General features: G+C 41.3%; 1 protein-coding gene across 1 annotated transcript; it reads right to left on the bottom strand.

Annotated features, from left to right (window-relative positions):
• Window positions 1-1,605: 1,605 nt before the first annotated feature.
• DRG1 (developmentally regulated GTP binding protein 1) lies at window positions 1,606-24,757 on the bottom strand. Its single transcript, XM_072803339.1, has 9 exons — window positions 24,586-24,757; window positions 23,641-23,764; window positions 21,579-21,754; window positions 13,857-13,926; window positions 11,136-11,305; window positions 8,646-8,776; window positions 6,312-6,479; window positions 5,924-6,049; window positions 1,606-2,050 (listed from the first exon to the last, which is right to left on the bottom strand). The coding sequence occupies exons 1-9, from the start codon at window positions 24,625-24,627 to the stop codon at window positions 1,951-1,953; spliced, it is 1,107 nt and encodes a 368-aa protein (XP_072659440.1). The 5' UTR covers window positions 24,628-24,757; the 3' UTR covers window positions 1,606-1,950.
• Window positions 24,758-27,530: the final 2,773 nt, after the last annotated feature.

Raw genomic sequence — 27,530 nt, 5'->3', positions numbered from 1 at the left:
ATCCCAGACACTATTCCTCTCCCAGAACTCTCAAGTTTGAGCCCAAAAAGGAAAGAGTTAAAAGGTAGGGTAATGCTCTCTTCAAGTATCAGGGGGCCACTGACAAAGGGAGAGGATGCTGAATGATGGAAGCAAGGCCTATTCAAAGCACATCCTGAGGTCCTTGATGAACTAGATTTCAATAACCTCCTCTACCCAACACCCTAGCAGTGCTAAATTCTTGCTCAATGATGTGAATTTGAGCATGAGGATTTCCCCGAAACCTAGAATTTGCTCTGGCTGGAGAGCAAGCCTTGCTGGAAATCCCGTAGCTCAGAAAGCCAATGTTTTTCTAAGAGCTTGGGTAGGCTCTAGATTATGGCCTCTCTGATGAATGCACCAGTGATACAAGGTCTATATCCTGCAAAGTGATGGGGATACTAGGCTTAACTCCTTGGTGGAGATAGTGCTAATAAACCCAAGCTCCAGGAAGACGATCAGAAAAACAATTGTTACTAAGGTAGCATGAATAACAAGTACTGGAAAAGGCTGAGTATGTGGATAATCCCACAGTCCCATCCCTCACAACCTGCTAGAAGTGCTAGCTCACTTGATCTAAAAATCAAACTCTGTCTTGCTGCACATCTGTTTCCGTTCCTGATTTTCTAAGGGACTACCCTTCTCTATTGTCCCTGTAATCCACACTGAAATTATCTCACTTCTTTTTCACTCAAGAGCAAGTCAATCAATTACCAAGTTTAGACTTCTCTGTACATACATGACTACACCTTCCCTCTGCCATTATTCTCACTAACCCAGTCTACTGCACAAAGATTGCTTTACCAATTTCCCAGTATTGGGGTGACTCCTTTATATTCCTGTTCCCAGCCCAAAACATCTCATTATGTCCTTAGTACCCTCCTAAACAGTCTTGACACCACCTTTCCTTCTAACATCACACCTCCATACGTACACATTTACACACAAACCTGCTCTGTTCAGATAAAGGAAAAGGACCAGAGATAAGAGCCAACATTCACTAAGTATTTACATGCCAGATACTGTGCTAAGGATTTTACAAGTACCCTCTCCCTTGATACTAACAAACTCCACTCTAAAAGGGAAGTGCCAGGGACGCCTGGATGGCTCAGCGTTTGAGCGTCTGCCTTCGGCTCAGGGCATGATCCTGGAGTCACGCGATCGAATCCCACATGGGGCTCCCTACATGGAGCCTGCTTCTCCCTCTGCCTGTGTCTCTGCCTCTGTGTCTCTCATGAATAAATCTTAAAAAAAAAAAAAAAAAGTAAAACATTTAAAAATAAATAAAAGGTAAGTGCATTATCTCGTTACAGGATAAAACGAACTGTTTAGAGGTTGTGTAATTTATGCAGGGTTTCACAGCTAATTATAAGTGGCCACACATTTCAAACTTTTGATGTGTATGGCCAGAGTACTTTACAACTGCCACACAACACTATCTCCGATATGGGCTAGCCTTGCAGGGAATATTCAGTTAATTTACATCATGTCCTTCCTCTTTCCAGTATCACCTGTGAAAGACCACTTGAGAAGAGTGAAAGCCACATTCAGTTAGAAGAGTTTCCCAGGACTAAACATCAACTGAGATATTGCAGTCACATTTTAATCCATTTCACATCTAAGACCAGGCTCCCAAGTAACCCCTTCTGCAGCTACCTCACTGTATATACCCATCCTCATTCAGTCCATCCCCAAACAAATTCTGACAATGACACATGAGCTGCACATAGCTGGCTGGCCTACCAGGTCCTTTATGCAGTTGAATTTATAAGGGGACACCAAGATAAGACAAGTAAAGTTCCAGTTTGAGGGCCTCCATCTCCCTCCCCTGAATCCTGATCCACTGGCTGCCAAAGCCGGAAGGGGTTTGGGATAGGGTGCTTGGTCACGGGAAAAGCTGCTATGGTTGGCCCAGCAGATGGGCAGAAGGTTTCACTTCTTCACAATCTGAATGACATCCTCGTCCTCCAACGTATGGTCTTTACCCACTTTTTGAGGATTATGTTTCACAGACAGACCCCAAACCAAAGCGCTGTATGGAAGGGAGAAAAAAAAAAAAAAAAAGTCAGTGTAAATAATCACCTAGCTTCTACTCTACCTGGGTGCCACCTTTCTGCGTAGATTTAGCATTCCAGCTCTTAAGCACCATAGGCTTGCAACATCCCCTTTCCCCAGTCAAGGACCACATTCAAAGCCCAAAGGCATTAGCTTCCCCTGCAGTACAGCACAATGGAGCCTTCAGATGCAAAGTGGCAAACACTTTTGGAAGTTGTGCGGTTCCTCTTGTTCCAGAACCAATTTAGCAAAATCAGAGAAAAAAACACAAATGAGAAATGTGACTAGTTTAAAATTAAAAGAAGAAAGCATGGGTTTGTTATAGAAAAATACTCAAATAATTCAGATTGGAAATTGATTCTTACAATATCAGTTATAGACTATTATAAATACCAGTTTTTATTGGGTCTACTAAAACCATCAATGGGTACTAATAAATATAGGGCCCTCCTCCTCAGTCATGCTAGGAAAATTCTCCCTCCCAAGATACCCTAACTGGTATGTTCTCCTGATTTTTTAGCATTTATGAATTTTTATCAATAGGCCTCCAATACTAAAAATACGTTGGGCTAGTGATGGAAATTGGTTAACAGGATACTGAGATCTGTCTCACAGAGGCTAAGAACTATATACCAAAGGAAAGAAAATGACAGCCACGTTGTTATTATATTGCCTTTGCAACAAAACATCTTTAGAAACCTATGTTCTGGGGCATGTAGGTGGCACAGTCCGATTCATGGTTTCGGCTCAGGTAGTGATCTCAGGGCTGTGGGACAGAGCCCCACATAGAACTCTGCACCCCTCTACCCTCACACTCTCTTTTTAAAATAAATAAGTGAATCTCAAAAAATAGTGATGAAAATCTACGTTCAAAAAAAAAAAAAAAAAACACTGAACACTTCACTTTGCCAAAAAAGATAAAACAGCATTTTACTAACAGCATTAATAAAACACACATAAAATTTTTCAATGCATTAACAAGATAAATGCACGTGACCATTTTATAATATTGAACTAGGAAACTAGTTGTTTTGTTTTTAAAGATTTTATTTATTCGTAATACACACAGAGAGGCAGAGACACAGGAAGAGGGAGAAGCAGGCACCATGCAGGGAGCCTGACATGGGACTCGATCCCGGGACTCCAGGATAACACCCTGGACTGAAGGCGGCGCTAAACCACTGAGCCACCCAGGCTGCCCAGAAAACTAGTTTTTAACAATCATATTTAACGCCTGCTTTAACATCAGTGCCTTCCATTTTATTGCTGGCAATGTAAAAAGGTTCAGCCCTTTTTGGAGAGCAATGCAGCAAAACATATCAAAGGCCTTATTATCATGAATCTCAGATTAAAGAAATTAAAAAGGAAAAGTTTTTGTGTGAAGTCAAGAAAACTATGTAAAGTAGCAACAAATAGGAAAAAAAAGTGATTACATGATGTGACTCTTTTAACACAGAAAATACATAATGATCAAAGGATGTGCATGTATTCAAGGACACAAATGGAATGCAACAAGGACAAGTGTCATAATTAGTAGGCCTGAAGCTAAATGTTTTTGTTTTTTTTTTTAAGATTTTATTTATTCATGAGAGACAGAGAGAGAGAGAGAGAGAAGCAGAAACACAGGCAGAGGGAGAAGCAGGTTCCATGCAGGGAGCCCGACGTGGCACTCGATCCTGGGTCTCCAGGATCACACGTTGGGCCGAAAGCAGCGCTGAACCACCGAGCCACCCAGGCTGCCCGCTACATGTTTTTCTATTAAGATAGTTAAAGTGCTATTTCTTCCATAATGGGGAAAAAAAAACAAAACAAAATAAAACAAAAACAGTGACCAAATAAAATTCTAACTGCTTTGATATGTCTCTTCTCCAAAACATTTTCCTCCCTTCTCATTTAATTCCCTCATTAACTTACAACTCTAGAGGCGTCAGTGTTCTGCCACCATGGAAGGCAAGAGCTATACAGAAACCTTTAAGGTGGGCAGCCCTGGTGGCTCAGCGGTTTAGTGCTGCCTTCAGCCCAGGGCGTGATCCTGGAAACCCAGGATCGAGTCCCACATCGGGCTCCCTGCATGGAGCCTGCTTCTCCCTCTGCCTGTGTCTCTGCCTCTCTCTCTCTGTCTCATGAATAAATAAAATCTTAAAAAAAAAAAAAAAAAAAAGAAACCTTTAAGGTTTGAAAAAGGAAAATATTTAACTTTACAAGACTCTCCTTCACTGATTCAAGTATATGCCAAAACTTAACAGTTTGAGGATAGTGGAAATTAGCACCTGCACTTAGAAGTTATTTTCGATGAAAGGAATGTGAAGTTTAATAAAGGTCTTCACTCTCGGTATTCTCAGGATCAGAAACAAGTATTTTTTTTTTTAAGTTTTTATCTTAATTCCAGTTACTTCAGTGTTGTATTAGTTCCAGCGTACAATACAGTGATTCAACATGCTTCACCCAGTGCTCATCACAAGGGCACTCCTTAATCCCCATCACCTATCCCACCCATCCCAACTATCTCCCCTCTGGCAACCATCAGTTCCTTCTCCATAATTAAGAGTCTATTTCTTGTTTTCTCCTTTTTCCCCTTGTGCTCATTTGTTTCTTAAATTCCACATATAAGTGAAATCATATGGTTTTTTTTCTGACTTACTTCACTTAGCATAATACTCTCTAGCTCCATCCATGTCATTGCAAATGACAAGATTTTATTCTCTTTCATGGCTGATATTCTATTGTATGTATATACACATCATCTTCTCCATCCATTCATCAATTGATGGGCAAAAAATTGTTCTTGATTACTATAGTTATGTGAGCTGATAATGTTAGAAGAGTGGTGAGGGATATAAAGAAATTCTTTGCACTATTTTTTCAACTTTTCTGTAAATCTAAACTTAGCTCAGGGGTGCCTAAAGTAGCTCAGTTGGTTGGGAATCTGACTCTTGCTTTTGGTTCAGGTCATGGTCTCAAGGTCATGAGATCAAACCCTCTGTCAGGCTCTGTGCTCGGTAAGGAATCCGCTTGAGATTCTCTGTCCCTCTCCCTACCCATGTGTGTACAAGCACACTTCTCTCTCAAATAAATCTTTAAAAAATGAAATAGGGCAGCCCCGGTGGCACAGTGGTTTGGCGCTGCCTGCAGTCCGGGGCGTGATCCTAGAGACCTGGGATAGAGTCCCACGTGGGGCTCCCTGCATGGAGCCTGCTTCTCCCTCTGCTGTGTCTCTACCTCTCTCTCTCTCTGTCTCTCATGAATAAATAAAAGCTTTAAATAAAAATAAAAAATAAAAATAAAAAATGAAATAAAATTAGCTCAATTAGCTCAAAATAAGATGTTATAAATTTCTTTCAGCCTGTAACAGCAATGAAAGTATATGTAGGAGATTTAGGGGCATTTACCCATGCTTAAGGTCCACAGGGGGTCTCAGCACCCACAGGAGGCCAGTATGATGCTGGCAAGAAGAATTGACGTTTATGTTTGCCAAGAGGGAAACTAATTAACAAGAGAAAATCAGAGCCGTGTACTGTCAGCCATCCTGACCTGACAAGGCTTCTAAAGCTCTTCTTGCTCCAATTTAGCATGGTTTTAGGACTGAAGAGGCACTTGAGTGGCTCAGGGTTGAGCACCTGCCTTTGGCTTAGTCATGATCCTGGAGGCCGGGGATTGAGTCTCCCCAAAGGGAGCCTGCTTTTCCCTCTGCCCATGTCTCAAATGAATGAATGAATAAATAGGAAGACACTGCAGAATTCTAGCCAGGCAAGCATTTTAGCAACCCCCTGATGCCATTTTCTTAATGCTACCCTAAGAATTGCTAGTTTGTGGAATCAGTAGCCCACAGGGAAGAGAAGGCACTACATGCCCATGATAAAATTCTTTGATAAGATTTTTATGAATCTTCATGCAGAAATCCTCCACTGTAGTCCTGGAATAAGGCAGCACCACTGGAGATGTATAATCAGGCAACTGGCCTTTGGGTTTGGTGTAACTAGAACAAAGAGGGAGCAGAGGTTTCCTACTTCTTGGAATGCTTAATGTACTGAATGCAAATCAACCCTCCATCACCCCTGAGAAGATCAGACACAGATAACCTCCAATTAAGGAAGAAGGCCCTCAATATGGCCTAGCAGATATTTATTTATTTATATCTCCAAAATGAGACAAACTGTGTTAATGAGCTCCAGATAGTATCATTTTAGGACACTTTGTTTTAATTCCTACAACCATATGACCTTTCCACGAAGACTTACATCCTCACTAGTTTCAGATAGTCCCAGATCTTTTCCAATAGGTCATCAAAATTCCAGCGGTGATGGGCAGAAATGGGTACACAGTGAGGCACCTTATAGATGATATCCAATTCCTCAATGGAGATCTGATCAATCTTATTCAACACATAGATACAAGGGATATAAACTCTACAGAAATAGAAGAAAAATAGGACATTAGTCTGGAGCTGTTGAAAAGACTGTCAGTGCGATTATGAGCATCTCCAAGCCCAGAACGCCAAATCAGAGACTCATAAAAAGCATCATAAAAAGCAGATCAACCCCTCAACCCTGCCCCCAAAAGGCTTCCTACCAAAATAAAGTACAATGTCCAAAAAGTGAACTATGAGTTGAGATGTAACAAAACTCAAACCCTGTCTGAACCATGCAGGTAATTACTGAGATGCATCATAAGAACACAAGTTTTGGAATCACACAAAAACCTACTCCCAGCTCTGTTACTTCCTAGATCTAAATCCCTTGGGCAAGTCTCAGAGTCAATTTCCCACAAAGTTGTTTTATGAATTGTAAATGTATTTTTAATAATATATTCAATTTTTAAAATAAAAAATGTAACATCTAACAATGTCACAATCCTAATGTCCATATCAATACGGCAGCTGAGGTTACTATTAATTTATAGCAAGTCACAACTTTTCAGGCTTCAATTGCCTCACTTATACAATGCCTAACTCAAAGAATTGGCTTTTGTTTTCAAATGAGAATCGAATAAATGCATCCAATAAACAGGAAAGCAATTAAAAAATATGCTCATGGGACACCTGGGTGGCTCAGCGGTTGGGCGCCTGCCTTCAGCTCAGGTCGTGATCCCAGGATCCAGGATGGAGTCCCACATCAGACTCCCTGCCAGGAGGCTGCTTCTCCCTCTGCCTATGTCTCTGCCTCTCTCTCTCAGTCTGTGTGTCTCATAAATAAATAAATAAGCTTTTTTTTTTTTTTTTTTATAAATTTTTATTTATTTATGATAGTCTCACAGAGAGAGAGAGAGGCAGAGACACAGGCAGAGGGAGAAGCAGGCTCCATGCACCGGGAGCCCGACGTGGGATTCGATCCCAGGTCCCCAGGATCGCGCCCTGGGCCAAAGGCAGGCGCCAAACCGCTGCGCCACCCAGGGATCCCAATAAATAAGCTTTTAAAAAAAAATATTATGCTCAAATGCCAGGAAAAACTTTAATAGTGGCTTAAATTATTATTTAATTTAAAATACTAATACTAGTTTTTCATGGTACTTTAGCTGCCTTTGGCTATCTTTAGGTTTATATCTTTAGGTTACCCTTAGAACATATACAGCCAAGCATGCTCTGAATTCTATAGGTACCCTATAGAATTTCTCAGATGGATTCTGGGAGAGCAGATTGAGAACTACTCTCTTCACCATCTTATGACACAGCTTAGGTAGGGGACAGACTAATTCACAAAAAGTAATAGAAATGGGGAATTTGGGTAGCCCCGGTGGCGCAGCGGTTTAGCGCCACCTGCAGCCCAGGGCGTGATCCTGGAGACCCTAGATCGAGTCCCACGTCGGGCTCTCCGCGTGGAGCCTGCTTCTCCCTCTGCCTGTATCTCTGCCTCTCTCTCTCTCTGTGTCTCTATGAATAAATAAATAAAATCTTTAAAAAAAAAAAAAAAGAAATGGGGAATTTAGGGATGCCTGGGTGGCTCAGTGGTTGGGCGTCTGCCTTTGGCCCAGGGTGTGATCCTGGAGTCCTGGGATCAAGTCCCACATGGGGCTCCCTGCCTGGAGCCTGCTTCTCCTTCTCTGTGTCTCCCATGAATAGATGAAACGAAAGGGAAGGAAAAAGGAAAGGGAAGGAAAGGGAAGGGGAAAGGGGAAGGGGAAAGGGAAGGGGAAAGGGAAGGGGAAAGGGAAGGGGAAAGGGAAGGGGAAAGGGAAGGAAAGGAAAGGAAAGGAAAGGAAAGGAAAGGAAAGGAAAGGAAAGGAAAGGAAAGGAAAGGAAAAGAAAAAGGAAAAAGGAAAAAGGAAAAGGAAAAGGAAAAAGGAAAAGGAAAAAGGAAAAAGGAAAGGAAAAAAAAGAAAAGAAAAGAAAAGAAAAGAAAAGAAAAGAAAAGAAAAGAGGAATTCGACCATCGTAATCAAATTTCAGAGCAAAGAAGGATGCCAGAAATTAAAACCAACCCTCCAATTTACAGCTAACAAAACCAAGGCCCACTATTATGAGATAGTAGCAGACCTAGAGTTAGAATCAATGTCTTACAGATTCATAATCCAATGTTGTTTCCACTATAAGGCTTCAAATTCAAATTCAGACACCAGATCATACACTTGGTCAGTACCTGTTTCCTTCCACCACATCGATGAGGTCGTCTGCTGTGGCATCACTACGCAGCGTCACATCAGCATTGTGAATTTTGTATTCAGCCAGAATGCTCTTCACAGTCTCAGCATCCAGCTCACTCTGAGGGCACTGAATGTGCAGAGAAGACAGTAACTGGTCACAGAGCAAAAAAATCTCCCAGGAGTATTTATCATTATACCTGGATAATCCTAAGATATAAAAATTCATTTCTAAAGTCTGTTATTCTGGATGAGAGTAATTGACTTTTATTAGAAAATACTTCAAAACTATTAATCTTTCCAAACTCGAATGAAGATGCTAGGGACTGAATCACTCCTACCCAAATTCATATGCTGACCTCCTAAATCCCAGGTATCTCAGAATGTAACTGTGAGGGTTAAAGATAGAGTCTTTAAAGAAGTAACTACGTTAAAATGAAATCAGTCATATGGATAAGCCCTAATTCAAGTGGCACTAATGTCCATACAAGAAAGGGAGACTAGGATATAGACCCACAGAGGGGAAAACCATGTGAAGGCACAGGAAGATGATAGCTATCTACAAACCAAGTAGAGAACTCAAAGAAACCAATCCTGCTCATATCTTGATCTCAGACATCTAGTGCCTCCAGAATTAAAATAAAATAAGTAGGGGATCCCTGGATGGCTCAGCAGTTTAGCGCCTGCCTTCAGCGCGGGGCATGATCCTGGAGTTCCGAGATCAAGTCCTTCATCAGGATCCCTGCACGGAGCCTGCTTCTCCCTCTGCCTGTGTCTCTGCCTCTCTCTCTCTCTCTCTCTCTGTCTCTCATGAATAATAAAATCTTTAAAAAAAAAAAGTATCTATTGTTTAAGCCACCCAATCTACAGTACTTTACTATGGCAGCCTTAGCAAATAAATACAGAAATATTAAACATTAAATGTTCAAATTTAAACATTATGAAAGGATAATGAGAAAGATCTCCTCAGCAGGACAGTTTAACTCTGTGCTAGTCATATCATCTGGATTTCTAGAATGTTAAATGTTACAGGAAATTCTCAATCTTCAATTATATGACTTAGAAGCAAGCAGCACTGGACAGAGTTGATCACTCCTCCAATCTTGGAAACTAAGTAAAGAAACTGGTTTTCCTGATTTTCTTTCTTCTTTGTCTAAAAAGTCTTATTTGCTGATTCTTCCCATCTCCCAACCTCTAATCACTGAAGGGAACATAAAGCGAAATCCTTGAACCTACTTTCTATTTATACTCATTTCCTAGTTATCTCAGATAAGCTCATGGCTCCAGAGTTACTAAACACCAAATGTATACCTCTCCAAGCCTAGATAATTCCTCATATACCTACTGGGTGTCTGACTAGCATCTCAAACTGAACATCCTAATCTTCCCCTCCTCTCCAACCCCATCCTACTCAAAGTCTTACCATTTTAGTAATGGGAGTCTATTTTTCTAGCTCAGGAAAAAAAAACTTATAGTCATCTCTCTCACAACTCATATCCAATCCACAAGTAATTCCTACCCAGCTACTCTCAAAATCTTTTGATAAATCAACCATTTATCTCCCCCATTGTTACAACTCTGCTCTGAAAACTATCACTTCTTGACTGGATTGCTGAAATAACCCCCCCCCTTTTTTTTTTTTTTAATAACCTCTTAAATGGCTTCTCTGCTTTGGTTTCTTCTGTTCTTAACCCAATTCAATCTTTTCTCATCTCAACAAACTAGACTGATTCCACCAAAACCTAAATCAAATTCTGCTCACTCCATAAATTGGAACCCAACCAAGAGTTATCCATTTTTTGCAAAGTAAAAGCATGTATGGTCCTATGCTATGACTTCATCTCTTACCACTCTCCTACTTGCTCACTATGCTATTCCCCAAACATGCAAAAGCATGCTGTACCTCTCAGGGCTTTACACTTGGATGTTTCCTCTACATGGAATGTTCTTCCCCAAGACAGTCCTTTTGTTCACTCCCTCATGTCACCTCAGTGAAGACTTCTCTAATCAACTCTCCCACCAACACTCTTTTCCCTGTTTTTGTCCTTAGATTTATCATCTAATATATTGTATTAACTCATTAGTTTTGTTCACTACTTTTCCACATAGAATGTATGGACAGAGACTTTTGTCTATTTTGCTCTCTCTTCTAACCTACTCCCTTACCAAACAAGAGCCTAAAAGAATGCTTGGCACATGATAGGCACTCTATAAATCTGTGTTATGTTAAATAAATGAAAACACAAGATATTAGCAGCCATCTACTTCATGAAGGCTGGTCCCATACCACATCAAATAACCCAAAAGAAGAAATGAAATTAAGGCTGAGATTAATTCTTTTCCTATCTGTCAGTCACTACAAGGTCATTTCGTTACCTCAGTTAGTGCTGGCAGAAGCCAGGTGATTTCCAAAGTTCAACATCCCTATACCTCGATCTATTCTCTACCCCAGTACCTTCAGAAGCCTGGCCCATATCCCCTCCACTTACAGTGGCCGTGAGATTAATGCCTCCTTTATCCTTCTTCTTAAAGCCAATGTTGGGGGGTTTGCTGTTCAAACGAATGCCAAAGCCTTCCAGCTCATTTTCAATTATCTTTTTATGTCCCAAGGGTTTCAGGACATCCAGAACAATAAGGATCAAGTTACATGTTCGGGCCACTGAAGAATGGAAAAAATAATTTATACAAAGCACAGCTCAATACAGATTTTACTAAGCCAAATACTCAAAAGCTGGGGAGAGGGAGGCAGTCGAATTCCATTAAGACAAAGGATTTTTTTAATAAATACACAGACACACATCAAGTTAAGGTTACCAAATTCTATGCCAGAAGTCAATATACAACGTGTGCCTTGTTTTCCACTGGTGTAACTAGAAGATATGTTAACTTCTAGATAGACTAGCAGAAAAACAAGTCAGAATGAGGGCAAAAACCAGGCAATAACTTAAATCCCTGAAAAAGTCAGATTTAAAATAATAAAAATTCTAAAAACGTAAGACTATCTGTTTGGCATATTTTTCGTCAACTTTACTGTCAGCATTATCATGTATATATACAAATATATCTTATCAGTGTAATTTACAAAAAACAAATAGTGTCCGTGTTAAATACAGTTTAATGACAAACATAGGGCAGCCCGGGTGGCTCCGCAGTTTAGTGCCGCCTTCGGCCCAGGGCCTGATCCTGGATCCCCAGGATCGAGTCCCATGTCGGGCTCCCTGCATGGAGTCTGCTTGTGTCTCTGCCTCTCTCTCTCTCTGTGTCTCTCATGAATAAATAAATACAATCTTAAAAAAAAAAAACATATATTATATATCTGTATAAATACCACAGACAAGCAATATGCAGAACATTTCCATCACCTCTGAAATCAATCTTCCCCTTGATTCCAATTCATCCACTGATCTGCTTTCTGTCAACATAGGTTAGTTTACATTTTTAAAAATATTAACTAATTAAAATGAAATAAAATTTGAAATTCACTTCCTCAATTGCCCTAGGCACATTTAAAGCACTCAATAACTACACGTGTCTATGGGCTACCATACTGGAGAGCACAGATTCAGACCATTTTTTCTATTGGACAGTGCTCATCTAGAAAGCAACCAATCCAGATTAAAGCAAGAAAAGAGGGCAGCCCGGGTGGCTCAGTGGTTCAGTGCTACCTTCAGCCCAGGGCGTGATCCTGGGGATCCAGGATTGAATCTTACATCAGGCTCCCTGCATGGAGCCTACTCCTCCCTCTGCCTGTGTCTCTGCCTCTCTCTCTGTCTCTTGTGAATAAATAAAATCTTTAAAAAATATAAAATAAAGCAAGAAAAGAGGGCACAGGAGGATACTGCCAGGGTTGTGGGGAAAGAATGAAATCAGTAAGATTGTATTTGAAGCTATTATTTAACTATCTAGAAAAACACTGACTGATGGGCATTTGATCTCTTAGAACATTTGAAAAATACAGGGATCCTTGGGTGGCTCAGCAGTTTAGTGCCTGTCTTTGACCCAGGGCATGATCCTGGGGTCCCGGGATCGAGTCCCATATCGGGTTCCCCACACGGAACCTGCTTCTCCCTCTGCCTGTGTCTCTGCCTCTCTGTGTGTCTCTCATTAATAAATAAATAAAATCTTTTTTTTTTTTTAAGATTTTATTTATTTATTCATGATAGCCACACAGAGAGAGACAGAGAGGCAGAGACACAGGCAGAGGGAGAAGCAGGCTCCATGCAGGGAGCCCGACGTGGGACTCGATCCCGGGTCTCCAGGATCGCGCCCTGGGCCAAAGGCAGGCGCCAAACCGCTGTGCCACCCAGGGATCCCTAAATAAATAAAATCTTAAAAAAAAAAAAAAAGAACATTTGAAAAATATTAGCAAACACATACAGTAAAAAAAAAAAAAAAAAAGAAACCACTACATGAAAAACAAATTTCAAAAACAGATTTTAAGAGAAAAGAAACCAAGTCATAATATTCCACCTATCTTAGCACTGAACAAAAGTTACATATTTGATACATAATAATGTAAACTGTAACTGATAAGTTAACTAAAAATTTTGATATAATTTGTTTGAAAGAAAGGAACAGGGGGGTGGGTAGCACCTAGTTGGCTCAGTGGAGCATGTGACTCTTATCTAGGGATTTTAAGTGAGAGCCTCATGTTGAGTGTAGAGATTACTTAAAATGAAATTAAAAAAAAAATGGGTAAAAAGGTATAGAGTATAAGAAAGCTAACTCTCCACCATAACATGAAACCAATAGATGACATCTAAAATTAATCGTGAGATAGCAATATAAGCACAATATTTGAAAATCTGAAGGTAAATAACAAAAGGAACAGCTGAAAAGTTAATAATAGTTGCCAATGGGGAATGACAGTGGAAGTGAGGAAAGGTAGAGTAGTGGACTGTTGCCAATTTATGATTAGCCTTTTATAATATTTTACTTTAAATAACCACAACCAGTGCGACAATGGACTAAAGCACTTCACTTCTCCTTTTCTTAGTGTTTCTCCTCAAATGGAGATCTGGACTGTTATTTTCTGAGGTCCCTTCAAGTTCTGACATTCTATTCCAGTAAGAAGTCAAGTAAAACTATGCCCTTCACTGTGATAAAATCTCTAAGTCCAAGGTCTAAGTCCAGGGTCTTTAGTCTCCAACTAAAGAAATAGTACTCAATAAAGGGATAATATCCCAGGCTGGTAGCCTTGGACAACTCACCTGCAATGACTTGACGGCCTCTACCTTTCCCATCCTTGGCACCCTCAATGATACCTGGAAGATCCAGGAGCTGCAAAATTAAGGACAGGGTAAGGAGAGAAGGAAAAAAGAAGCCACAAATCTGAACAGGTGAAACAGAATGATTTTTCAAGTATCCAAAGTATAAAAGATCCAAATCCAACCTCCTGATAACTTGAATATTACTTTTACTATGTATTTCAATGTTAGGTTTTTTATATACCTTTTTATATTTTACCTAGTTTAAAATACCTAACAACTCTGAGATATCAGCTGAGGTTCACAGAGGTTAACTGATTTGCCCAAAATCACAGTCCTAATAAATCAAGTAAGATTATAACTCACATTCTGAGGGCCAAACCCATTATTCTGCATTAATCTCTTCTAGGGGTGCCTGCGCGGTTCAGTCAGTTAGGTGTCCAATTCTTGATTTTGGCTCGGGTCATTATCTCAGGATTGTGAGATTGGGCCCCATGCTGGGTTCCACACTCAACGTGGAGCCTACTTAAGATTGTTGCTCTCCCTCACCACTATTTGTTGCTCCTCTCCACTATTCTATTTTTTTTTTTAATTTTTATTTATTTATGATAGTCACAGAGAGAGAGAGAGGCGCAGAGACACAGGCAGAGGGAGAAACAGGCTCCATGCACCGGGAGCCCGACGTGGGATTCGATCCCGGGTCTCCAGGATCGCGCCCTGGGCCAAAGGCAGGCGCCAAACCGCTGCGCCACCCAGGGATCCCTCCACTATTCTAAATAAATACACATACATACCTACCTTCTAATAGTCCCTTTTTTTCAGGTTGAGCCTCCATACCAATTCCTTAATGTAGGTAATGGATCTTGATAGTCACAAAATACACATTAAGAGCTTTTGCAAACCCTCCAAATCCCTCAATTCACAAAAGTTTCTGCAGCCATTCCAGGTGAGCATATAATAATCACCTGTAAAACCATTAACAATTCATCCATCCCTACAAATTCTAACTTAAAAGGACAAAGTAGGGTTCATATATTGATCTGTACTTCACAAGGCTCCATGGCTGACTCTGATGTGTGTCCTCAGTTGAAAAATGACTGCTTAATTGCCCAGATAATGCAGTAAAGGTAAAACTTCACAGAAAACTTCATAGAAGTCATAGTGTATGTACATAACAATGTGAACATAAAAACCAACTTCATAGCACACAATTCAAATGCACATCTCAGCAAAATTACAAACTATTAGAGGCGACTGACAACAATTGAGAACATATATAAAATCTGAAAATACCAAGGGTCCACTATATGGCCAATCTTGAATTATCCACATGAATGAACCAGGAACAGAGCTTATCAAAACATCATTTAAAATTAGCCTTAGGGATGCCTGGGTGGCTCAGCAGTAGAGCATCTGCCTTCAGCCCAGGGTGTAATCCTGGAGTTCCGGGACGAGTCCCACGTCAGGCTCCCTGCATGGAGCCTGCTTCTCTCTCTGCCTTGTCTCTGCCTCTCTCTCTCTCTCTCTCTCTCTCTCTGTCTCTCTCATGAATAAATAAGTAAAATCTTTTTTAAAAATTAATAAAATAAAATAAAATTAGCCTTAGCTTGGGATGCCTGGGTGGCTCAGCCGTTGAGCATTTGCCTTCAGCTCAGAGCGTGATCCCAGGATCCAGGATCAATTTCCACATCAGGCTTCTTGCAGGGAGCCTGCTTCTCCCTCTGCCTGTGTCTCTGCCTCTATGTCTCTCATGAATAAAGAAAACCTTTCTAATTAGTCTTAGCTTTAAGTCTATCTGACATTATACAAACATACTTCCCACTAAATAAACCACAATGAGGGTACCTGGCTGGTTCTCAATCTCGGAGTCTTGAGTCTGGGCCCCACATCAGGTGTAGAGATTACTTACAATGAATAAATTTTAAAAATAATTAAATAAATAAACACAATGAAAAAGAACTAATTCAGGAGGCACTTAGTCAACTTTTCCTTTCAAAAGCCTACTCAAAGTTCCTCCCTCTTCTTCACTACATAATAATGTTATATCCTCTAAGACTAATACACCAAACTGAGCTACCCTTTTATAATTTATGTTGAATACATCAGTCCTGTCTTGGAAACGTTAGTTACACTGATTTACACATAATACATACATGGAAAGTAATGAACACACCAGATCTTGATTTCTAATCACTATTTTCTAATAAAAGAAATTGGAGGGGGATCCCTGGGTAGCTCAGCAGTTTAGCACCTGCCTTCTGCCCAGGGAGTGATCCTGGAGACCCGGGATCAAGTCCCACGTCGGGCTCCCTGTAGGAAACCTGCTTCTCCCTCTGCCTCTCTCTCTCTCTCTCTCTGTCTCTCATGAATAAATAAAATCTTTAAAAAAAAAAACTTAGAGCTCCTTTAGAAGTGGTTGACCTCAGGGCCAGAGTAGGGAAAAACCTAAGATTAGCATGGAACATCATGTCATGCCAACAAATAAGAAAACACTCACAAAGATGGGGGCTTATGGAAAGAACATGGGAACCAACCTGAAGGAATTCCTAATTGTCAAAGCTGGAACAAAACAATAAAATAATGGCAATACTGGATTATAACCCATAAAATAAATATCCACAAACCCACACTGGTACATATTATCGAATAAATAGGTAAATTAATAACATGTAGTAACATGTAGTAAGAAAGAGAAAAAGAATCACCATTTGTCAAGAAGCAGAATAACTGCTGCAGATAGGATCCACAGATGAATGCTAAAATGAGTGGGCAAGTTTGAGAGATAGGATTTATATCTTCTCAAAGTACCTCCCCAAGGTATTTAACTACGAAAAGAAAGATGAAAATTTAAAAAAAAGAAAGAAAGATAGTAGCTTTACAGTAGAGAAATCCTGCTGATACCACCCTAACCAACTAATGAAGGTCAACATCACCAATTAAGACATACAACGTCATGAATTCTCTAAGATACACTGAGGATACAGCATCATTTCGTGTCTTCTTGACAAAAATACATAATACCTCAGTCTAATTGTGAGAAAACATCTGACAAACCCAAACTGAGGGATATTCTACAAAACAATTAATCAATACTCTAAGCATCAAAGTCTTTTTTTTTTTTTTTTTAAGCATCAAAGTCTTAAAGGATAAGACTGAGTATCTATTACAGATGGCAAGAGAATAAAGAAAAAGAACAAATGCAACGTGGGATGATCCCAGATAAAATCTTGGAAAAGGACATTGGTGGGAAAATTGGTAATATCTGAATAAGGGAGCAGCCCCGGTGGCGTAGCGGTTTAGTGCCACCTGCAGCCCAGGGTGTGATCCTGGAGACCCGAGATCGAATCCCACGTCGGGCTTCCTGCATGGAGCCTGCTTCTCCCTGTGCCTGTGTCTCTGTCTCTCTCTCTCTCTCTGAATAAATAAATAAATCTTAAAAAAATACATATATATATATCTGAATAAGGTCTGTAGTTTAGTGATGACTGCCTCAATCTTAATCTATTCCTGATACTACCTCTGTGATCATGTAGGATGTTCACGGCTCCTGCATGGAGTCTGCTTCTCCCTCTGCCTGTGTCTCTGCCTCTGTCTCTCTCTCTGTCTCTCTCATGAATAAATAAAATCTTTAAAAAAAAAAAAAGAAAGAAAGAAAAAGAAAAAGCCAACCAAAAGCGAATACATTTATATTTACACATGGTCTCATTTATGTAAAATTCAACATATAAACTAATCTTAGTAATAAAACATAAATAAGTAATTGCTTGGAGATGAAGGAAACCAGGAGGGAAGGGGCATGAAGAAACTTTTGGGGATGGTGTGTTCATGATCTTAATTATGATGATGTTTTCACCAGTATATAGCTATGTCAAAACTTACCAAACTGTATACTTTATCTGCAGTTTATTGTATGTGAATTATACCTCAATAAAGATGTCTGAAAAAACAAAAAGTTCATCATCAGTTGTTCCTAGAAATTAAGTCTAGAGTCTAATAGCTCTTCAACTCTCCCAAAGATTCTAGAATCTATTTCTAACACTTAGTAAATTCCATTCTGCTACACATGTATCTGCTATATATATAGAACTGCTGAGAAAAAAAAAAAAATATATATATATATATATCATCAGCAAAAGGCTTTAGTGTATGTTAAGCCTCGTTAATGTTATCAAGAACTCAAAAAGGAAAATCCATCTGGATAATCTAAAACTCTTAAACCTAGAACATGGCTATAAAAGACCATATTTCTCCTAGTGTAAGAAAAAACAGCACAGGTTTTCTAACTACTGCAACTGAAAACGGGAAAATTTATTGAAGCCTCTACAAAAGTAAAAACAACCTAAATTTAGCTTTTCTTGACAGGGAAAGATTTTTTAACGTTACATGGAACTATTTAAACATAGCAACTAAATTCCAGAGAGTGTCAGGCACATTCAGGGTGCTATAGCTGTAGACATGGCAACTAAATTTCATTCAATAAAATAACCCGTGCTTTATGCATCTAAATGTCATATTAGATCCAAAAGATAAATATTTCTTTAAATCGTGAAACTGTAGATTTTAAGAATTCAATGTTAAACTAACTCAAACTAAATGCCTTTAGAGATTAAAGCAGTTAAGTTAAATGTGCAATTATTTATATAGGAAAACACAAATCCTAGGGACCCAAGCAAGGTGAAAATAAGCCCCATAAATATTTTTGAAGCTGAATATCCACCTTGCAGGCTAATCTCTACTTGTGTGAAAAATCAGTTTTCTTTAGAACATCCCCAATACGTGGTGATTCAGTCACTACTTAAACACTTCCAGACACAGTAATTCATTACCTCAGAGGTACCGTTCCATTTTTAGGCACATCCTTCATAACAAAAAACCAGAAATCTCCCTCCATATTAATTCTTACTAAATGGTTCTAATTTTGTATACCTCTCCCTCCATTTCACAGATGAGTGCTCTGCCACAAAACAGCTATTTAAAGAACATTCAAGAGTGGTCATCTTCACCCTGCTATGTACACCTTAACTTAGTTTCTGGAGAAAGTCAGAAGGGGAGGAAAGAGTGCAGAGGCAGAAAAGAAAGCATCATGCAAAAAAGGGGGGGGAACCCCTAAAAGGTCAGGAGACACTGAAATGAATGCTTTAGGAGAAAGACAAGAAAAGAGAGGGTTAAGTAGCTCCCATTCTGATATACTTCAAAGCCCTGAAAGAGGTATCAACAGCATCTCATCAGGAAAGAAGTTATTCTCGGAGCTGCCAAAACTGTGATTATCACCAAGACGCTAAAACCAGACGGCATCAAGCAGTGGTCCAGATATATATGCCTAAGCATCCTCACTCTAGTTATATACATTTTGGACACAGGAGTACCTGAAAGGCCCATGCCCCAACAGTCTCTGCATAGGCAGGAAAAAAAACAAACACTGAAAATACCACCAGGACACTGGTCCTTTCCTACTTCAGATTAATGAAAAAGCATGAATGCACCTCACAACTCATTGTGTAGTTCGGCAAGAGGGAAAACAGATGCTTACACTAATAGTTCTCAAAGAACAAGCCAAGGTACTCTGGGCACCACAGAGAACTTAAGGGTGCCATGAGATATCCTAAATTTTCAAGAGAAACAGATATTCTTGGGGCACCTGGGTGGCTCAGTGGTTGCGTGTCTGCCTTTGCCTCAGGTCCTGATCCCAGGGTCCTGGGATAGACTCCCACATCAGGTTCCCCGCAGGGAGCCTGCTTCTCTCATGGCCTATGTCTCCGCCTTTCTCTCAGTGTCTCTCATGAATAAATAAAATCTTAAAAAAAAGAAAAGAAAAGAAAAGAAAAGAAAAGAAAAGAAAAGAAAAGAAAAGAAAAGAAAAAAAAGAAAAAAGAAAAAAGAAAAGAAAAGAAAAGAGGGATCCCTGGGTGGTGCAGCGGTTTAGCGCCTGCCTTTGGCCCAGGGCGTGATCCTGGAGACCCGGGATCGAATCCCACGTCAGGCTCCCAGTGCATGGAGCCTGCTTCTCCCTCTGCCTGTGTCTCTGCCTCTCTCTCTCTGTGTGACTATCATAAATAAATAAAAATTAAAAAAAAAAAAAAAAAAAGAAAAGAAAAGAAACAGCAATTCTTGATAGATGTCAGACAATGAAAGAACTACTAGCTCCACACAGCTCACAATTTTTTTTTAAAGATTTTATTTATTTATTCATTCAAGAGAGACACACAGAGAGAGAGAGAGGCAGAGACACAGGCAGAGGGAGAAGCAGGCTCCATGCAGGGAGCCCGATGTGGGACTCGATCCCCGGTCTCCAGGATCATGCCCTGGGCTGAAGGCGGTGCTAAACCACTGAGCCACCCGGGCTGCCCTAGCTCACAATTTCAACATTACATCCTATTACATTGCTTTCAATTATGTCATATCCAAATGTCTGGGAAGTTAGATTTTTTACCAGTTGCTATAATAAAAAGCGCCACACAAAAACCAATGTGACATATGTAGTGGTTTCCAATCTGATTCCAAGGTTTGAGAACTGATATGGTTTCCAACAGTGCACACATCCCATTGGTAAATAACTATGGTTGTAAGGACATAAATATTTAAGTTGTTTGGACCTAATGATGGAATCATTCAGTATTTCTTTTGGCCTAATAAAAAAATTACCAGGACAAGAAGAGGTGTTAGGAAATAATTCCTGAGACACTAGGGTGATTTGAAACGAGAAGGTCTGGGAACTTCCAGCCTAAGTTCAAATGCCATGGAACTCAGAATCTTGCTTTCTTAGCTGTGCAGCCAACAAGAGTATGACCTATTAAAGCTTGCATACACCTTCTTTCAAACCCAAAGGGACTCTTCACTTGGGAGCCCTAAACCCACTACCTATCTACGAACAACTTTTCTAAACACCAATTTCATTAGGCCTCACAGACAAGAATTATCTTCTAAAAAGGAACTTATCGGGCAGCCTGGGTGGCTCAGCAGTTTAGCGCCGCCTTCGGCCCAGGGTGCGATCCTGGAGACCTGGGATCGAGTCCTGCATCAGGCTTCCTGCATGGAGCCTGCTTCTCCCTCGGCCTGTATCTGTGCTCTCTCTCTGTGTGTCTCTCATGAATAAATAAATAAAATCTTTTAAAAAGTAAAATAAAATAAAAAGGAACTTATCAAAAAGTAAAAAAATGAAAGATAAAAAGGATCTTACCACGTTATTAAAAAGGTTCTGATGAAAAATAAATAAGTAAAAATAAAAAGGTTCTGACGGTTCCTGGCTACATAGAAGATAAAATTCAACTTCCTTACCAGGCACACAAGGCCCTTCATAATTCAGCTCCAACCTACTCTTCTTGATTCGGTTTCTATCACTCCTATCTACACTACAGCGTGCACCACAGCAAGCTATTTACCACTATGGCTACCTGAAACTGCCCTTTACCTTCTCTAGCTGATGAAATTCTACTTGAACTTCAAGACCCATCTGCACTGCCATTTTCTACATGAAGCTTTTCTAGTGTTACCAGACGTTTCCCCAATATCCTTAGGTGAAAAAGCGGTCCCTTCTTTCTCTGTGTTTTAACAAGCACTATCCCATTGTATTATTGTCTTTATATACTGCTCTATCTCCCTTGCTAGGCAGGAGGGGCCTCACAGATCAAAGATCAGGCCTGGCATACAGAACGCTTCCAATAAGTGCTTTTTAAATGAATAAAACAATGGATTTCTTCCCTTCTGTGGCCTGCAGGCCTGACTCACCTGGATCTTGGCACCTTTGTATCTGATGACACCGGGCACAGTGGTCAGAGTAGTGAACTCATAGGCTGCCACCTCAGAATATACCCCTGCCAGGTTACTAAGCAGTGTTGACTTCCCCACTGATGGAAAACCCACAAACCCAATTCGAGCATCACCTGTCTTGGCCACATCAAAACCTAAAACATCAATAAATATCAAAAAGAAGAGGAAAGTTATCTCTTGAAGTGTTGAGATTCATGAAATTCCTTTCACATTCTGGTAGTCTACCCATCTAGGATATATTTCTCAAACTTTCTACAGGTTACCTCTACAGAGGTTAAGTACACAAAATAGCAATTAACATTGTTCAATGGAATTTTTTTTTTTAATTTTTATTTATGATAGTCACACAGAGAGAGAGAGAGGGGGGCAGAGACACAGGCAGAGGGAGAAGCAGGATCCATGCACCAGGAGCCCGACGTGGGATTCGATCCCGGGTCTTCAGGATCGCGCCCTGGGCCAAAGGCAGGTGCCAAACCGCTGCGCCACCCAGGGATCCCGGAATATTTATTTAGAAACTTTCTTCCTCTACTTACACTGTCATACACCTTTCCAGTACGCACAGAATTTAAGACTCAAAGATTATATAATAACTGATCTAAAAAATGGGTGGTCCACCTGGGTGGCTCAGTCAGTTAAGCTGCCAGGTGACTTTATTTTGGCTCAGCTCATGATCTTAGGGTTAAGAGTCTGAGCTCAATATCAGCCTCTGTGCTTGTCCTTGTCCCTAACCCCCCTTTTTTTGTATGTGTACACACTCTCTCAAATAAATATTTTAAAAATGAGTTTCTTCCTAATTGGAATATAAGAAACAAAAGCAAAAAGAGAAAAAAAAAATCAGACTCTTAAACATAGAGAACAAACAGATGGTCACTAGAAGAGAGGTGAGTGGGGAGACAGGTGAACTGGTGAAGGAGATTAAGAGCACTTGTGATGAGCATTGGGTAATGTATAGAATCCTTGAATCACTGGGTGCCTGAGTGGCTCAGTCAATTGAGTGTCTGAAAAAAAAAAAAAAACAAAAAAAACAAAAAAAACAAAAAAAAAAAAATTGAGTGTCTGCCTTCAGTTCAGGTCATGATCCTGCAGTCCCAGGATTGAACCCTACTCTGCATTCAGTGAGGAGTCTGCTTCTCCCTCTCCCTCTGGCCCTCCCTACTCGCGCTTTCTCAAATAAATAAAATCTTTTAAAAAAAAAAAAAGTGAAAGTGTTGAATCACTATATTGTGCACTATACTGTATACCTGTAAGTAATACAACACTATGTTAAATCAATGCTAGAATTAAAAACAAATTTAAGTAAAAAATAAAAGCTTTTAAAAGATTAAATAAGAGAAAAATGGGTTTCTTTTTTGTCTTACAAACTCTGTGGGAGGGATGTCTAGGTGGCTCAGCAGTGGAGCGCCTGCTTTCGGTTCAGGCCCTGGTCTCAGAGTCTGGGATCGAGTCCCGCATTGGGATCCTTGCAGGGGGCCTACTTCTCTATATCTCTGCCTCTCGTGAATAAATAAATTTAAAAATCTTTTAAAAAAAAAAAAAAAAAAAAAAAAAAACTGTGTGACTGACCGGGTTTTTGTTTTGTTTTTTTAAATAATGGCCTCAAACAACGTCAAAGCCAAATTCGTGGCCCTCCTCTAGGAATACAGTATTTATGTATTCCTGTAAACCAATGAAAACCTATTTTGGATCACCATGGGATATACACAAGGGTGCCTGGCTGGCTCAGTTGGAGGAGCACGTAAATCTCAATCTCAGGATCTTGAGTTCGTGATCCACGTTGTGTGTAAAAAACATAAACTTAAAAAAAAAAAAATACAGTATAAAACCCTAGTTCATCCCTTAGACAACATTCATTGGCCTTTGAAACCAGCAGAATTAAACACACTCAAGAATTTAGGATTAGAAAATACACATCTACACTTTTCTATATGACAGCTTAAAGTTCTTTTTAAACCATACACCTGTATTATTTTGAAAGAAATTACATCAAAAAAACACACCAACATTGAAGAAAAACACAAACCTTCTCCTGGCCCACCACCACCACCACCTTTTGGGGTAATGAGTTCTCTACGAAGCTTAGCAAGGCGAGCCTTAAGCAGCCCTAGGTGGTGTGCTGTGGCCTTGTTCTTTTGAGTCCGAGCCATCTGCAAGGGAGGAATCACAGTTATAAATCAGAAGCAGTTCTTACAGGGTAAAATATCCAGAATGAATGCTCTCCCAACTGTGAATGATTTTTTTTCTAGATCCTATCTGAGGTCAATATACCCATTTTAGTCAGAGTTGGAGTCAAAATTCACCCTCTTCATCACCCAGCCCATTCCCCTCATTACAAAGAGGTCAACTGAGGCCCAAAGTAGAAGGGACAGACCAACCAAGGTCACTGAAATTAACATCCACAAATCAGAGTGAAACTCGGCTGCGGAGTCCTTCTCTACCGCTTGTACGTGGTATGCTCCATCTGACAAGGTCACCACTCTCCAGATTTTAAAGAACTGAGAGCTTCAGACAACAGAAGCACAGCTGGTTCAGGTGGAATCAACAGGCTACCGCAGATGTTATCCCAGATCCATTCCTAGGAGCAATACTCTGGGAAACGCGGTCTACCGAGTAGAGAGATTGGGGAAAGGGGGACGGGTTCTGGGAGATGATGAAAGATACTGGGGTGCGAGAGCGGGTCAGGGCTGGAGGAGGGAGGAGGTGGGGGGGCTGTGCTGCTCACAGAAAAGAAGACTGAGAAGAGCGATATTCGGACAGGAGCCGAACACTAGAACGGGGCACTGACCAAGCAGCAGGGGTGTGGAACGCGGGCCCCGGCTGAGGGGAGTCGGGGGGCTCGGCGCCCGGCTGAGGGGAGTAGGAGAACGCAGGCCCGGTCCTGACGCGGCTGAACAAAGTACGGGCAAGAGCAACGCTACCTAAGAAAGAACACTCCGAGGGAGAGTGAAGCGCCAGCTGTGCCCATTACCTCGGCTTCGATCTCCGCGATCTTCGCTAAGGTGCTGCTCATGATGGCGAGTCCCTGGGAGGTCGCTGGGGAGCGTAGCGGCCTCCGCACAGATGACCACCCCTCACACAAACGCCGGCGGACCTGCCCAGGCCAGCAGGCGCTACCGCAGCGCGCAAGCGCGGGACTTCCTACGTCTCGCGAGAGAGTTCAAGGCGCAGCTCACCGCGAGACGTACGGCTTGGAGTGATCTCTTCCCCCCTCAGCCAACCCCGCCCCGTCCCGCGAGCCAGCGCGGTGTCATAGAGCCCGCGGGAGCGGGGGCCAGAGAGGCCGCCCGGGTCTGTACCTCCCCGAGCGCGCGGAGGGTCGCGCGCCGCTCGGCCCCGCCCCGCCGGACCTGCGCCCACGCACTGCTCGGCGCCCGGCGCCCGGCTCGTGGTGTGCGAGGAGCGGTTTCTGGTTACTGCAAGCTGCACCCGCAGCCTCCGACCCGGGGCGTGGGCGCGGGGCGGGAGCGGAAAGCGCTCTCAGGCGATCCACTCGGCTCCGCCGGCAGCGAGGGGTCCTGAGCCCCCCCCTTCTGACACCCGGGGAGACCCCCCGGCGGACTCCTCGGCCTCCTGGATTGAAGAGAGACCGATCTTCAGCCTGTCTGGCCCTCTTGAAAAAAGAAAATGCACCCTTTCGGTCACTCAAAGCTATATTTAGGGGTCTGTTTTGTTAATCCCCAGCCCTGAGTACAGTGCGTGGCACATGGTGAGCCTGCAGTAAGTGCGTGATTGATTAGATAATTGCCCGAGAACCAGTGCTTGCAACATAGCTTGTAATACTGAAAAATTTGAAGCTGTGTTAAGGCTCATCAGTAGGGAAATGGATAAATAAATGGCACCTGTGTGCTGTAAAAAAAAAAAAGTATTGCAGTCGTTAAAGCAGATCTGTGTGGTCTGACTGGAAGGATGTCAGGACATACTGCTTACAAAAGAATAAATGCACCTACGTTGTGATCCCACTTAATGTATTTCTTAAACGAGTTGTTTAGGGATCCCTGGGTGGCGCAGCGGTTTGGCGCCTGCCTTTGGCCCAGGGCGCGATCCTGGGTCCCCAGGATTGAATCCCACGTCAGGCTCCCGGTGCATGGAGCCTGCTTCTCTCTCTCTCTCTCTCTCTCTGTGTGTGACTATCATAAGTAAATAAAAAATTTTTTTAAATGAGTTGTTTATATAGGTGTACACGTATGAAAATGCATTGTTTAAAGGTCTGAATTAAAGCATACAGTCTCAGGCTCTCAACAGTGGGGTGGAATGCAAGGAAAGAGGGAAAAAGACTTTTCACTTGTTATTCTACATACCTGTGTCTTCTAAATTACTTAAAAGATGAATGTTATCTATGTATTACTTGTGTAATAATAAAATTTAAAATTTCAAAAGAATCCTCTTCCCCAAGTGTCTTGTGAAGAGGAAGCCGGGATATTCAGGAGCTATGTGCTGCTTTTGAAAGCGGCTTCCTGTGGGATCAATGAATTCTTGTTGATAGATTGATTGATCCACTGGGAGTCCGCAGGCTAGGTTTAACCCACAGGGCTGGCCTCCACTCAGCCCTGGGAGGGAAGTTTATTTATTTAAATTTGTAAGTAAGAACAATTCCAACTTGCCAGAAACAGAAAAAGAGGTTTTATCAGGCGTAAGGGAGGGAATGGGGAAAGGAAAGCTTTTCCAGAAGGTCCCTAAAGGACCCAGGAGTTTCATTCTTCTTTTCTTTAACCTCAGCGTTTTCATAAATAAATTAAGGGGTGATGAGGTAATTAGATCCTGTACCATCGGTAATGGAGGAGGGAAGAAGAGGAGAGGAAGTCCAGCTGGAATGGGGAATGATGATAGATCAATCTTAAAAGACAGATGAAATCAAATCAGCAGGCCTTTCCTAACTCGAAGTACTTAGGAATTAATTGGGTGACAGTGTCAAGGGCATCACTGCTCAGTGAGTAGGTTTCCCTTAGCAAATCTGTCGGAGGAGGCCTGCAGCTGAGTTAACTTCTTTGCTCAATGACACCCAGGACCCACCTCAGGGGTCCCAAGCTGTGCCAAAGGTTAATATCTCCCCCAAGTTTCTGGGTGACCATCTTATTCATCCCAGTCAGAATTTTTACTGAGCTCTGACTGCTACCTGGCACTGTATCAGGGCCAAGAACAGAGCAGAGTGAATCAGACACTGTCTCTGCACTTAAGAAATATCTAGGTTAGGAGGCCAAGGCCAGGCCTTAAAGCTCAGCTCCTAAGAGCCATAGCTAGCCCAGGAGCACTTGATACCAACTGCAACAGAGGATCTATTTTGCTGTATGGCTAAACCACTAGTGCTTTGGCACTGCATTTCTTTAAAAAAAAGAAAAGAAAAAGCTTTTTTTTTTTTTTTAATGAAACAGAAGACACAAAAAAAGCTTCATCTCTTTCCAGGACACTCCAACCAATCTGAAATAATTGCATTTCTTCAAATGTACAGAGGTGTTCTCTGGCCCTTGTTTTTTCTGCTCAGACTCCTATTTTCCCACCCTTTTCTTCTTCACCCACCCAAGGGTAGCTAACTCATCCTCAACCTTATAATCTTCTGAGACTTTTACATCATTGAGAAACATCCTTAGTCTGTCTCTAGGTTCTCCAGTCACAGATTTTCCCTCCATCAGAGTGCACTCTGCTTGTTTGCTTGTCTGATTCTCCGCTAACCCATGACCCCATGAGGGAGAATCAATATATATATCTCCAGTACCAGCGTGGAGGCAGCTATACCAAGCTCTTGAAACATACTTATTAAATAAATGGGAATAAAAACAAGGAGACCGGAAAAAAATGTTAAGATGCAGAAGAGGTATTTAAATTGCTTTTTTTTTATCCTCCTAAATGAGCATTTATACTTTATTACAGACACCATGGTAATTAAGATCTAAACACCTGGTTCTTGTTCATGGAGTG

Source organism: Canis lupus, chromosome 27 (assembly GCF_048164855.1).
Source record: "Canis lupus baileyi chromosome 27, mCanLup2.hap1, whole genome shotgun sequence".
Taxonomy (NCBI): domain Eukaryota; kingdom Metazoa; phylum Chordata; class Mammalia; order Carnivora; family Canidae; genus Canis; species Canis lupus.
The sequence above is the reverse complement of the archived record's forward strand: the minus strand, read 5'-3'. Positions and strand labels throughout refer to the sequence as shown.